At 42.8% G+C, this 15223-nt stretch overlaps 1 protein-coding gene and 1 pseudogene across 12 annotated transcripts in view; both read left to right on the top strand.

Moving 5' to 3' along the window:
• Positions 1-15223, top strand: part of Strada (STE20 related adaptor alpha) — a 29285-nt gene that overhangs the window by 254 nt on the left and 13808 nt on the right. For 3 of the 12 annotated variants that reach the window (XM_040749929.1, XM_040749936.1, XM_040749930.1), the window contains exons 2-4: positions 5798-5853; positions 8442-8499; positions 13077-13105. In XM_040749929.1, the coding sequence (XP_040605863.1) occupies positions 5842-5853; positions 8442-8499; positions 13077-13105 (99 nt within the window). In that variant the 5' untranslated portion in view covers positions 5798-5841. Of the gene's footprint in view, positions 1-5797; positions 5878-8441; positions 8500-13076; positions 13106-15223 lie in introns of those variants that run through there. The other 9 variants (XM_040749927.1, XM_040749935.1, XM_040749928.1 and 6 more) reach the window with 5 other exon arrangements.
• Positions 6436-6573, top strand: LOC121141695 (annotated as a pseudogene).

Here is a 15223-nt window from a genome sequence, read left to right as displayed (position 1 = left end):
GACCTCCTCGGGCCCTCATTTAACCCGGGTTCTGGGTTCCCACACTGAGGTGTGACAGCCTGAGAGCAGAATAGGCTTGGGCCTGGCTGGGGAGACGCCGAGCAGAGTGGCCGGACCGGAGAGGCTAGCTCCTGCCTGCCCTCCCCATCTTTCCCGGGGCTTCCAGACGGGGTGCCTGGGACCAGATGTCGTTTTGTCCTCCCGCAAAGTAGCAAACCCTGGTGCTGAACTGCCTCGACCCCTCTTTCATTTCAGGCGATGCTGGAAGGGCATCGAGTTGAGCCCTCATAAGGAAGCAAGATCAGGGTTATTTTCTGCTTGGGTCAAAACGAAGTTTCTGATTGCCTTTTTGTTTTAAGTGCTCCCCAGCAGTTTTGGGAACTGGGTCTGGCGGCCGAGAGTGAGCACGACAGAGGGGGAGTCGTTAAATAAAATAATTTTAGGAAATAAAGAGCTAACTTCTGAACTCAACCTTCAGCTAAGACCCTAAGATGACTCGACTTGACCCCTTCTCCAGTCGTTGGGGTCTGTCTTACCCAAATGCCTGCTGAGGTAGAACCATGTTCCAATATGTGAACGCGTCTTCATGAACTAGTTGAGACTGATTCTGGTCTCCTCTGAGAGACGATACTCCAAATGTGAGACAGCAGGTGTGGCTCAGTGCCTGAGTGCTTGCTTATCGTTAGTGAGGACTTGCATTCCATCCCCAGCACTACCCCCTCCCCCCCAAAAAAGTCAACTCTCCTCATCCTTTAATTAGGTTTCTTAGAAGAGCTTTGGCTATGTCTATAGTTGTGATCTCAGACATTAAGGAAATTTAGGGGACCAGTGACAAAAAATAGAAGAAAAGTCAGAGCAAGTGGATTCTTCTTTGTGTACCTCTTGTCGTGGGAGAGGTAATGAGGCAATTCAAAGTGTGGTTGGGTGGCCGCTGAGGTGGCTGTGGGTAAGTGGACATGCTGCTGAAGCATAAAGACTCTGAGTTCCAGTCTCCAGCATCCCAGGAGACAGCCACGTGTGGCCAAGGGCTTGTGACAAGAGAAACACCAGAGCTTGCTGGCTGCCGGCCTGTGTCCAGGGTTAGTGAGAAAGCTTGTCTCAAGGAGTAAGACAGCGTGGTAGAATAGGACGCCCATGTCCTTTAGCCTCGAATGCATACAAAGGGACACACACAATAAAGCCAGGGAAATGGGGGCTCCTGTTGCATAGGTACTTGAGGTGGTCATTCAGTGAGTGTCAGAATTAACCTGGGTACAAGAAGGGAAGCAGGGTCTTTATAGACTCCACTTTTTTTGTTTGTTTGCTTTTTTTGTTTTGTTTTGTTTTTCGAGACAGGGTTTCTCTGTATTGCTTTGGAGGTTGTCCTGGAATTCACTCTGTAGACCAGGCTGGCCTCGAACTCACAGAGATCTGCCTGCCTCTGCCTCCCAGTGCTGGGATTAAAGGCGTGCACCACCAACGCCGGCTTCTTCTTCCTGTTCTTTTTTTTTAAGATAGGCTATAGCCAAGGATTATGTTAAATCCCTGGTCCTCCCGTCTCTGTCTCTTGAATGGTGAGATTACAAGCATGAGCAACCATTCTCAGCTTTGGATTTCTGCCACTTTTATAGCCTTAGCAGTTGACCTCTAAATCCACATAGCCATATTAAACTCTTCTTAAACATCAATACTATTTACCTAGTAAATGGCTATCCCCCCTTTTGAAAGATATAATCCTTCTCAACATTAGTTAAACTTGAACCTGGCAGAGAAGGACACCTGGTGTTCTCTTCAGGCCTCTGTATACACACCCCTCATACACACGTGCATACGCTACACACTCATACACATGCACTAAATAAGTATTTTAATTTATCCTTACATTAAAGCCACTTCTCTTTCTGAATTTTCCTATTTCTGGCATTAGTTCAGTGGCATATTAATCTCTTTTTGATAACTCAAGAACATATACACACAATTAGGACTATCAGTTATGCAATAGGCTCTCAAATAAGGTATTGTCTCTGCAGTTTTCAGTTGGACTACACAGCCATATAGCTAGGAGAGTTTGTAAAAGACATTCTCCAGCCATGCTTGGCAATGTAAGCCTGTCATCCTAGCAGTTAGGAGTATGGAGGCAAAGAATCCTCGTGAGTAGCTACATAGTGACTTTGAAGCTCAACTTTGTATGTAGAAGACCCTATCTCAAATTATCCAAGGGCAGAGAAAGAGCTGAATAGCTTGGGATACTGTGACAGCTTTATGCCTTTATTCTTAGCCACTCATCTGTTCCACTGGTTTTCCATGCTCTTATCTCCGGGAAAACTGTTTTCTAACCAGCATGCTTTTCTCTAGGTTATTTTTACCCCTCCCTTTCTTCATTCCGTTATAGAGTAACATTTCTTGGAATGTTCTTCCAAACAAGATTTCTCAAATGTTAGTTAATAGCATGGTCCACATGCCAACAGCATTGTCACTTCCAGAGAGTGTGTTAGAAACGTCCAAGCCCACTCCATACCTTCTGAATTGCAGCCTGAATTTTAACAAGATCTCTTAAGTGATTTGTGGGCTCAACAAGATGTGAGACACACTGCTTACACCACTATTGTGTATCATCTTTCTGTTCAAAGCTTACAGTGGCTTCCTACCCCCTGCTAATCCAGCCTTTTGTTAGCATGCATTGAAGGCCTCTTCATGGTTTTCACACACTGGAGAGTATGTTCAAAGTGCTAACACATTTCTCTTCACTTTCCGGCAATTATTTAGTGTTTCTGAGTGATTACTGTGTGGCAAGCACTGTTGTGGAAGCTAGAGATACACCTTTGAATAAGACAGCAAACACTAGATACCAGTTACACCCTTTGGCTTGGAAGCTCCATACTCTTTAAGTCACCTTTGATATTCCAGGCCCACTGCCACTCAGCTATGTTTTTGTTAAATTCCATAAGAAGTTGCTCATTCCTTCTTGTCCATTCTCTCTGTCCTGTTTATTGGTGTACATCCCACTTCCTCAACCAGTTAAGGTCCTACTCTCCCTGGAGTGTGTCATATTTCTTACACCTTTGTGAATTGCTATGGTCGGGCACCAGGGCCCTGTCAAAAGGAGGTGCATGCTTGATGAGGAAAGCCATCTGGTTTTCTTCCAAGGCCTGACCCCAACATAGACTCTGGAGTTCTAAGACAAGTTGGAGATCCCCCACCCTATTCCGGTTTTAATGTATAAATCTCTTCATCACAGGGCTGGAGAGATGGCTCAGGGCTTAAGAGCACTGTCTGTTCTTTCAGAGGTCCCGAGTTCAATTCCCAGCAACCACATGGTGGCTCACAACCATCTGTAATTTAGTCTGGTACCCTCTTCTGGTCTTCATTCAGGCAGAACACTGTATACATAACAAATAAATAAATCCTTAAAAAATAATCTCTTCACCACAGCTACTCTTTCAGATAAAGAAAAATAAACTATACTGGGGATTAAATTTAGGACTTTGGGCTGCTAGGCAGATGCTATTGAACTTAGCTTTTCTGACCTATATTTTGTTTGTTTTTTGAGAAAGGATTTCCCTTGTGAAGCTCTGGCTGTCCTGGAACTCTTCTCTGAGAACAGGCTGGCCTCAAACTCAGAGATTCACCTGTCTCTGCCTCCTGAGTTTTGGGATTAAAGGCATGTGCCATTTCTGCTTTTAATGTAACTATTGGCTATCCTAAAATAGATTTTCAGTTTATGCAAAGCATATAGGATTTAGTCATGGTATCCAAAACTGAGGCCTTATTCTTATTTCTGAGGACTTCAGTCATCAGAAAGATAATTGTTGCTTATAAATAATGAAGCTGTATCTAGGATGGATGTACCTCAGTGGTAGAGTGCTTGTTTAGCATGTGTGAGGTGCTAGGCTGGATGTCTAGCACCACAAATCAATAAATAAAAAGGCTATTTCTGTTTCTATCTACTAAGTCTATTGCTTTGCAGTGTATTATGGTGTTATATATTCTTGATAAAAATGGATTTATGGTTTGAATGATCTTTTCTCCATCTGCCTTTCCTTCCTCTGTAATTTTGTATTTTAAGGACATTTGAAAGCAGCATAGTGATCTTAATGTCACCAAAGTAGAAAAGGAAATTCCCTCAATATTCAGATGAATATCCATTTGTTTTTAGATTTTTTTCCTTGATCCAGGATCTCTTCAGTAGCTAAGCTGGCCTTGAACTCTTGATCCTGCTACCCCAGTCTGAGTAGTTCTAGGATTACAGGTGTTCAGCACAGCACCCAGTCTGCAGTGCAGCATTTATTTAAATTTTTGTTTGGTTTGGTTTTGATACAGGTCATGTAGCAGAGGCTAGCCTCAGAGTCACATATAGGCAAGTATGACCTTGAGTTCCTGATCCTCATGCCAAGTACTGGTATTACAGGCATGCAACACCACACCCATCTTAAAATATTTTTTTAAAATTATTTGTATAATCCTTAGAATTTTTTTAAGTACACATTCCTGTTATCAGTAAATATTTTTACACTTCCAGCCAGGTGCATCTGGCTGCCCATAATCCCAGCCCTTGGAGTCTAAGTCAAGAGGATTGTTTGAAGCCAGCCTGTCTATATAAAGGACTTTGTCTCAGAAATAACAGTGCTGGTAGCTTATAAGTAGAGTGCCTGCCTACCATGCCCAAGGTCCCACAGGAAAGAAAGGAAAGTCACTTCAGCTTTCTGAATGTCTTAATTCAAATTAAAAATCGCAATCTGTATTTTCAATATTCAAGTTTCATTAAATCAGACAAGGAAAAAAAATATTGGGTGGGTGTGATGCCACAATCCTAGCATTCAGGAGACAGAAGTAGGAGGATCAGAAGTTTGAGGTCATCCTTTCTGTGTATCACCCTGGATATCTGAGACCTTGCCTCCAAAAAGAAAGAAAAGCCTGTGGGAGTCCCAGCACTTAGGCGACAGAGGCAGGTGGATCACAGAGTTCCAGGACAACTTGGCTACACAGAGAAGAAACCTTGTTTCAAAAAGAAAAAGGCTGGGGGGAGGGGCAGAGAGTTTTGCACTTTGAACACTGTGTGCCTATTTTGCTTGCCAGACTTGTGCTAAAGTGATGTTCAGAAGTGGGGAGGCCGGCATGCAGTGATGTTTGGAAGTGGGGGCAGACACACCTGCTTTGTTTTTAAAAGGAGCTTACTCATGGTGCACTTTATGTTAACTGTGGCTTTTGCACTTGCCTTTCTCCAAGTTGAAAAATTTCTTCTCATTCATCCGTTGTACCCCACTTCTCCCACCCACCTTACCCTGCTTTCTTAACAGTCCTGCAATGTATGAAACCCCTGCTGGCCTGCAGTTCTTTATCTTCCTTCTTGAGTTCTGGGAATACAAGAATGCATTGACATACTGGACTCCAAACTTCTTTTCTTACAGAAATGACAGTTTCAGAATGTACTTGCTCAAAGTATATCCAAGTTTATTGTCATGCAATACAATTCTAAACACATACTCAGAAGTTAGCAAGTTGTATGTCTGGAATGGTGCCTTGAAATGGTAGATCAGTAGTCCATTTTGTTCCACAGAGAAGCTTTGTCTAGACTGGGCATGCTGCTCAGTAGAATGTCTGCCTAAACACCTGGCTCAGTTCCATCGTCACCACAGAACCCAGGTGTGGTACATGCCTGTGGTTCCAGCAATCAGGGTGTGGAGACAGGAGTTTCAGGAGTTCAAGGTTGTTCTCTACTGTATAGTGAGTTCGAGACTAGACTTTGCTGCAGGGGAGAAAAAGATGTTTCTATAAAAAGAGATTTAACCAACTCTCCTTGTTTCTCTTTTCCTTTTAGGATTACATTTTTGAAATCGCAGTAGGTCTACACAGTCGGAGCCCATGTCTTTTCTCGTAAGTAAACCAGAGCGAATCAGGGTGAGTGTCTCCATTCTTCAGGCTTTCTATTTTTTCTCTTCTGAAAAGCCAAGTATTTGGGTGGACACTGTAGTGGGTCACTTTGTCTTGTTTGAATATGACTCTTGGAACTGTCTGGTGGAAAACAGGAAGGTGCCTTATTTTCTGAATTGGTCAGTCACATGCTAAATGAGTTGGGCTTTTTCTATGTAGTTACACAGCTGGTAAAGATCTTGCTTCTGTTTTTCATGGATTTATGTTTTTAAAATCAGTGTGAGATTGTAGTTAACTGGAATGCATTTCTCAATATAATCATGAAGGGTCTCTAAAGTTAACTGGAAGAATTTATTATACCTTAATTTTTTTATCAACGCATTTCTCAATATAATCATGAAGGGTCTCTAAAGTTAACTATGAGCTGACCCAGCAGGTTCAAGGGCTTGATGCTAAGCCTGGCATCCTGAATTCAGTCCTTAGGACCTATAGTGGAAGGAGAGACCTGACTCCCACATGTCCTCTGGTCCCCACATACACACATGACACACATGCACAAAACAAATAAGTGAAGCAGAAGAGCTCATATTCACCTGGCAGGAGAGGGACCATGATCACGAAGATGGTTTCACAGTCCAAGACTTTCCCACTGCACTCGGGCGTGCTGACATGTAAACTCAACTGCATAATTGTGATAGTGCCAGCTTGGTTCCCATGCTCCCCTGTAAAAGTTTAGAAAAAAATCTTGTGAGATTAACCTTAAACAAATACTAGATTTAGTTTCTTTATAAGTAAGCTCCAGTGCCGGGCGTTGGTGGCGCACGCCTTTAATCCCAGCACTCGGGAGGTAGAGGCAGGCGGATCTCTGTGAGTTCGAGGCCAGCCTGGTCTACAAAGTGAGTTCCAGGACAGCCTCCAAAGTCACAGAGAAACCCTGTCTCGAAAAAAAACCAAAAAAAAAAAAAAAAAAAAAAAAAAGCTCCAGTGACTTCGCTAAAATCGCAGGCTTATGGTTCAGTGAGCTGGCTTAGCAGGTACAGGGGCTTGCATCAAATCTGACGACTGGAGTTCTATCCCTGAGAACTCATGGTGAGGGGAGAGAAGTGAATCCTACGTGTTGTCCTCTGACCTCCACATGTGCATTCCTTTCATATTAAATGAGGAAGTGTTACAGAAAAGGACAAAGTGATTTTATAGTTTCAGTACATATTACATAGCTTTTTAAAACATGTCCTTTAATCTTCCCTTTCTTGTGTTTATATGCATAAAAACAAGTTACACTGTAAGAAATAAATTTCAGTGTTAATTAAGAGGAAAAGATAACTCTCTCCTCAGCCTGAACTCTTCTCAGTGGAAAGAATGTCTCCTTGCCAAACTTTAACACCAATCATGAAGTGAAACAGAATCTGGATTCCATTGCTTTTAAACATGAGCCACATTCCTGTTTTAACCTGGCCTGATGAAGGTGAAACCAGACTCCTGATTAGTATAATGGAAATCTAACACTCACCTGAAATGGGCTGATTGCCCTGGTTGGTTTGGTCTTGGTGAACTTCCCTTGTAAGTGTGCTGGCTTCAGCAGCCCCTGTACCCACACTGTGATACTGAGATGATGAGTGTGCATTTATACAAGAATAACACACAAATCTCTGACATGAGAAAGGAGAACCAGAGTAGGGAAGGGGCAAGAAGATGCTACTGGGCTATAATATGATCAAGGAATAGGATCTGCACATGAGATGATATCATAAGGAAACTCAACCTCCTGTATAATGAATGGATTCTACTACCAAAAAAGAAAAAAGAACCAGGCATGGTGTAATCTAGCACTTGAGAAACTGGAAGAGGATTAAGCAGTTTAAGGCCAGACTAAGCAACAGAGACAGACCTAGTCTCAGAAACATAAAAACTAGACAGAAGAAAGCTTTGTAGATAAAACAATATGGAATATCCTGGGTCTCATTTTATAAACAAATGGAGGCTTGTGACAAATTTTTTTATTCGTGTTTTGTATGTATTGAATTCCAATAATACTTTTCAAATTGGCACTGATGATCCAGGATTTCTGTAAAGAATTATCTGTGGAAGCCGGATAGTAGTGGCGCAAACCTTTAATCCTATCACTCAGGAGGCAGAGGCAGGTGGATCTTGGTGAGTTCAAGGCCAACCTGGTCTACAGAGTGAGTTCCAGGACAGCCAGGGCTGTTATACAGAAATCCTGTCTCTGAAAACAAGACAAAAAACAAAAAAGGAGAATATTTATGGAATGAGCAAGATGGAACCAAATATAGTTTTCTATATAGGAGAGAAAAATATAATTAGGGACAGTTCCATGTATCTCTGTTGTCCCGCACTTATGGACCAGTCTTCATTTTGCTTACAGTTAGGTACAGACTAGAGAAAGGGATGAATCTATTGTTTGTAGCTAATTTCAAGATCCTTTTCAGCCTTATGTGGAAACGAGTCCGATATTGTATTGCTTATTTTTGTTTTTGTGGGGTTTGTGGTTGTTTTGTTTGTCTCTAAAGGCTGATAGCACTTTGTTGTGGCTTAGAAGATATACTAATTCTCTTTGGGGTTTTCCTCTTTAGCGGTGGGTCTCGGAAAAGTTCATTGTTGAGGGCTTAAGAGATTTGGAACTATTTGGAGGTAAGTACAGTATGGCACTTAGCCATCATTTCAGGATAATTATCACTATTCTTTTGCTGACTAGATTAGTTTATAGAAGTTAGCAGTTTGAAGAGCAACAGTAAACTATAGTTGTTAGATTCACTGGCTTCCTTTTTAATCTGGAATTTCCTAGAAATCTGTGGATGAATCAAGCAGTTACTTTTGACCTGTCTTGATTGTTAGTTAGAAAACAAGTACAAAGATCTGTATGTTTCTTATAAGTGTTTCTCCAGTTGAAACACATACTGTTAACAGCAGTTACTTTTGACCTGTCTTGATTGTTAGTTAGAAAACAAGCACAAAGACCTGTATGTTTCTTATAAGTGTTTGTCCAGTTGAAACACATACTGTTAAACTAAAATTTTTCCAAGTGTGTAAAGCCTAATGGTAAAAGCCTGTAATTCTGGATACTTGGGAGACTGAAACAGCAACATTACAAGTTCAAGACCAGCTTGGGCAACTTAGTGAGACCCTGTGTCAAACTAAAAAGTGAAAAGAAAGCACGGGACACAGCTTTGACAGCACTCATTCTCCAGTCTCGTCTCTCTCTCATACACACACACACACACACACACACACACACACACACACACACACACACACACACAATGTCAAGACAAAGTAGAAGTGTTATAAAAGTCCTGGTTGTATTGATCCATATAGTTGATTCATTTTTTTCATAGCTGGAATTGTGAGACTCAATAGAACTAAGGAAAAAAGTCTGTCAGAGCAAAAATACTAACCTTCTATTATAATAGGTTTTTGACCCCTTAGGTTTGCCCTTTGATGTTTAACAGGCACAGACATTCCTGTTTTGTTTGACCCTTTCCAAAGTAAGACCTTTTTGGAAATGATGATCTTAGTTTAGGGCAATGGAAAGGTTCTCTGTAAAAATAGTAGTAGTGGCTGGACATGTTGGCACACACCTGCTTGCTATCCCTGCGCTTGGGAGGCTGAGACAGAAGAATCATTGAGTTTGAGGCTATCTTACACTTCTTAAGGGTATTCAAGGGCAGATGGGCTATATAACAAGACAGTCTCTAAAAACCAAAAGATACTTGTAATAACAAAATATTGCAGTCCCATTCATTGTTTTCAACTATTGTGATATTCTAGGCACCCTATAGATAAACAGCAGTCCACAGCATCTACAAATAGACCAAGTAACTGAAAACTCAATTGTGTTAAGTTTGGGTGGGGGAGGTGATTTGAATGCTCTGTATCCCTGCAGGCCAGAAGAATTAGAGATGGTTGTGAGCCACCATGTGGTTCCTGGGAATTGAATTGAGGTCTTCTGGAAGAGTAACTAGTGCTCTTAACCTCTGAGCCATCTCTCTAGCCCCTCAAATGTATTACTGGATAGTACCTATTAATTTATTTTCCTTAAAGAATCTCAAAGAGCCAGGCATTGGTGGCACATGTCTTTAATCCCAGCACTCGGGAGGCAGAGGCAGGCAGATCTCTGTGAGTTCGAGGCCAGCCTGGTCTACAGATCGAGTTCCAGGACAGCCTCCAAAACAATACAGAGAAACCCTGTCTTGAAAAATAAAACAAATAAACAAAAAAAACCCCCAAAAAAAAGAATCTCAAAGAAATTCTAAAGTAGTGTTGTTTATGGACTTTGTCAAAGTATTATATTTTAGGTAAGAGCTCACACACACAAAAATGATAGGCTCATTTTGTTTTAATTATAATATAAAAATTATTACAGTATAAACTAATGGAACAAAAAATAAGTTCTGTTACTAATTTCATCTCCCTCCCATCACTAATGGGAGTAAAATACCCTAAAGTTAAACACTGTGGCTTATGAGATGGCTCCACGGGTGAAGATGCTTGCCTTGTCTGGAACCCATTTAAAGGTGAGAGGAGAACCAATTCCACAGAGTTGTCCTCTGATGTCTGTACATGTACCATGACACATGTGCTCACACACACTAATAATCTTCTGTAGAAATTGTTTTGCAAGTTCAGTTTATAATGAATTAGTCACAAATATTAAAGAGTATATGACTGGAATGAATGGATTCTCAGTTCCCGACTGGTTTTTTTTTTTTTTTTTTTTTATTTTGGTTTTTCGAGACAGGGTTTCTCTGTGGCTTTGGAGGCTGTCCTGGAACTCGCTCTGTAGACCAGGCTGGCCTCAAACTCACAGAGATCCGCCTGCCTCTGCCTCCCGAGTGCTGGGATTAAAGGTGTGCGCCACCAACGCCCGGCGGTTTTTTTTTTTTTAAGATTTATTTCATATACAGTGTTCTGCCTACATACCAGAAGAGGGCACCAGATTGAACTGTAGATGGTTATGAGCCACCATGTGGTTGCTGGGAATTGAACTCAGGACCTCTGGAAGAGCAGTCAGTGCTCTTACCTCTGAGCCATCTCTCCAGCCCCTGACTGGGTTTTTGATGGGATTTTTTTTTTTTTTTTGCTTGCCTGTTTGTTTTGAGATGGGGTAGTCTTGACTGACTCTAAACTCAGAGATCCCTCTGCTTCTACCTCTGAATGCCAGCATTAAGGGATGTGCCAGCATACCTAGCCTCTGACTGTCTTTGACAGCATCCTGGTCTGTGATCTGAGGTTGGTAAAGAGATTGTCCTCTGCATGGTCACAGCTCAGTGTAGTCAGTGTTACCTAGTCTCACACAACTTGAAATTTGCCCTGTCAGGATATTGAGCTGGATTTCATGTAGACCACCACCTTCTTGGCTTCTCACCTTTGACTAACTGCTGTAAGCAGTCGCTTCTGTTGTTAGAATGCCAGAAAACTGCCATCTGCTGGGAACTACCACTCTTTTGAAAACCCAGGGCCTAATCCCAGCACTCGGGAGGCAGAGGCAGGCGGATCTCTGTGAGTTCGAGGCCAGCCTGGTCTATAGAGCGAGTTCCAGGACAGCCTCCAAAGCCACAGAGAAACCCTGTCTCGAAAAACCAAAAAAAAAAAAAAAAAAAAAAAGAAAGAAAGAAAACCCAGGGCCAAATTACTCTTCCTCCAATTTTCTGTTATCAGGTAGTAGATCTGGGTTTCCGATGAGAGGCGTTTCCCTGGTGATTAAACTTTGCTCCTCTGACTTGCTGTAGTTTAAGGTATTTAGAATTGTGTGATTTAAGATGTTTGAGAATGTATAACTACCCTGTACTTTACAGTGGAAGACCTGTACTAACTTCTCCTGAGCTGGGTAGATGAAACCCAGGGCCTTGTGTGCTGGACAGGCCTGCTCCCCCTGCACTGCACCCCAGCCTCCATGTTAATGCATCTTATCACTTCTGAAGATGGAAACACTCCAGGGTGCACACAGGATTTGTGAGCAGGAGGGCACGTGGTTCCCAACAGCTGATTCCCAAAGCTACTGCTCTACTGAATTCAGAGTCCAACATCTCTGACTTGGAGTCTCAAGCTGGGCAACAGTCTTGTCCCTTAGATGTGGGCTGGTGCTGCGGTGCTGAAAACAGTTTGCCTTAAAACCAAGCAAGGCCCCTTACCCACACTCCCCCCAAAAGCAGTCTAGTCTCTACACTCCTGAGAATGCGCCCACCAACCCTGTGACTTTAAAACGAGTTTTGGAGCCTGACCCAGTGGGTCATGACTGTAATCTCAGTATTCTGGCGGCTGCACTAGGAGGATTGCCACCAGTTCCAGGCCAGCTTAAGGTATAACCATCAAGAAACTACCTCAAAAGGAATAAAGGGCCGGCAGTGATGGCGTACACCTTTAATCCCAGCACTTGGGAGGCAGAGGCAGGCAGATCTCTGTGAGTTCAAAGTCAGCCTGGTCTACTGAGTGAGTTGCAGGACAGGCTCCAAAGCCACAGAGAAAACCCTGTCTGGAAAAAACAAAACAAAGAAGTTATAAAGGGCCAGGAGATGGCATGGTGGGTGAGGGCACTTGCTGCCAAGCCTAATGAGCTGAGTTCAGTCCTAGAGCCTACATGGAGGAGAGAACCAGCTTCCACAAGCTGTCGCCTGCCTCCAACCCACATACTATAATAAGTGCTAATTTTTTTTTCAAACAAGGGCTAGAGAGATGACTCAGCAGTTAAGAGCTCTGGCTGTTCTTTGAAGGACCCAGGTTCAATTCCCAGCACCCTTCTGGCAGCTCATAACTGTCTGTAACTCCAGTTCCAGAGTATCTGACACCCTCACACAAACATACATGCAGACAGAACACCAATGTACATAAAATAAAATAAAAAAATTTTTTAAATTTCAAGAAAAATTTAAAATGTATGATTTGGGGGCGTGGGTATGTAGCTCAGTGGCAGTAGGTGAGGAACAAAGGGAAGGGAAGTGATCTCTGGTATAATGCTCAGAGACAGCATATTCACAGTAACATGCTGAGCTGGTGGTGAGTAGATGTGTGCCCAGGGCTGTAGCTGTGGGACAGGCTCCCATCCAGGAGGCTGCCTGGGTCTCACTGCAGTCTGTGCATATGTGTGGTGCTGAAATGACTTACGTGGTTTCCATTATTAACTGTAGTCCTAAGTGTGGTAATTGCTGTTCTGAATGTGGGTGTGTCTTCTGCTAACAATAAAATGCCAACAATTGATTTCTCTACCCCAGAGCAGCCTCCGGGTGACACTCGGAGAAAAGTAAGTGGCTTTATGAACTCTGGCTCTGTGGCTGCTGCATGGAGATGGCATCGTGTGGAGATTGTGCTTTTTGCTTCTGCCGCTCTGTCTTCTCAGCTTGATTTGTAGTGCAGTTTTGATTTCTTTTGCTTTTTTTACTTGTTGTGCTTCAGGTTTCACCCTGGAAAGACTTCAGTGTGTACTTTAAGGTGCAGAGACATATTGGTGGGGTTAAAGTCTCCTCACCTGCAGTAAGTTCATCACTGTGAAACTTCAGTTTTAGTGGCTGCTGCTTCAACTTCCTCATCTGTAGACTATTAACAGTACATTTCAGTCTATGGAGAAAATACAGCATGAGCTACTAAGACTGATGAGATGGCCCACACAGGCGCCAAAGTGAGAGGCCAGCCTCGTTGACCTGGGACCACATGAAGGTGGAAGGAGGAAACTGACCTCCACACAATACACATTCTTGCTCATGGACATGGCAACTGAAAAGAACCAAAAATTTAAAACTCAGCCTCTCTCTCCTCTCTCCCTCCAAAAAAACACGCAAAGCAGATCCATCCCCCCACCAAAAAAAAGCTGCAAGATTTTTGCTGTCTTCCCTCCCCTTGTGCTTTGTTTTCCCTAAGTAAATAGTACCAGATGTGCACAGTGCACCAAGCTATTTTGGAATATGTGAATCATTGTCTTAAAAAAGGAGAGGACAATGGCTAGGCATACTGGCATTCATTCGCCTGTGGTCCCAGCACTCAGGAGGTTGAGGCAGGAAGATTACCAGTTTGAGGCCAGCTGGGTTTGTTCAAGAGTGAGGCCCTGAGAGGTGGGGAGCAAGGATGGAAACAGGGAGGGGTAAGAAGAGAATGCTTTCCTTGGCAGGCAGCCCCCGCTCTATGGGTTGCATGTTTTGTAGGCAGCCCCAGGCTGAGTAAAGAACAGTGATGCTCAGGTTAGTTCTGACTGTGCTTACACTGTCTCAGGAGCGCGCCTGTCTGTCAGAGCCATGTGTTTGCATTCAGGAGACAAAATAAAATAAATAAAAAATTTAAAAATTGCATTAAAAATTTAAAAAAAGATCAGATTTTTTTTCATAAGAAATACTAATTACAGCCGGGCGTTGGTGGCGCACGCCTTTAATCCCAGCACTCGGGAGGCAGAGGCAGGCGGATCTCTGAGTTCGAGGCCAGCCTGGTCTACAGAGCTAGTTCCAGGACAGCCTCCAAAGCACAGAGAAACCCTGTAGTTGCTGATGGCCTAGCAAAAACTGTCCTGGGTGAAACCTGTTGAATGTGTTCATTTGTTAGTGTCTCATTAATACTGTCTTACACTGTATTGGATTTTGTTTTAATCAATGCTACTTACTGTTTTATGGTCATTTCTAGGTGTCAGTGGCTTATATGTTTTTAAAATTCTTCAAAACAAGTAAAATGTTTTCTAATGTTATGGGGACCTAAAGAAAAAAAATGAACAAATTTAGTATCTTTCCTTGAGCAATCTGAGATTCCAGGTTGCAGTGGTGTAACTGTGCTGTGCTTAATGAGCTAAAATTCCATCCTTTTGCTCTAAACATAGACTTTTTAAAATCTGGGAGAGTTTAATGAGCTAACCCTGTTCTGGCAGAGCACAGGGTTCACCTCAGTGCCTCTGGTCTTACGTTAATCACTGCTGATTCTTCAACCCTAGCTGACAGACCACAAATTCTTAATTCAGAATATCACACTTAAATTAGCCCTACTACATACTCCTTGCTTCCTCCCGAAACTTCACAAGCCAGCCCTCCGTCATCCCCCCCACTCTCAGCGTTGTCTCCCAGGTTCCCACAACAGCCCCGTGACCTGACCACTCAGCAGCTTTTCCAGCCCCAAACTCCCAAGTCCGTCACAGTCCTCCCAACAGACCTGGGCCGCACTATCACAGCAGTGCCTCGTGAACATGGTGCTGTTGCTGTGGCAAACACCATGACCAAGAGAAACTTGGGGAGGAAGGGCTTATGCAGTTACATATTCTTTTTTTTTTTTTGTTTTTTTTTGTTTTTTTTTTTTTTTTTTTTTTTTTTTTACGAGACAGGGTTTCTCTGTATTGTTTCGGAGGCTATCGGTCCAGCCTGGCCTCGAACTCACAGAGATCCACCTGCCT

The sequence above is a fragment of the Mesocricetus auratus genome, unplaced genomic scaffold, assembly GCF_017639785.1.
Source record: "Mesocricetus auratus isolate SY011 unplaced genomic scaffold, BCM_Maur_2.0 Super-Scaffold_100007, whole genome shotgun sequence".
In the NCBI taxonomy this organism is placed as follows: Eukaryota; Metazoa; Chordata; class Mammalia; order Rodentia; family Cricetidae; genus Mesocricetus; species Mesocricetus auratus.
Note: the sequence above shows the minus strand (reverse complement) of the source record. Positions and strands in the feature narration are given on the sequence as shown.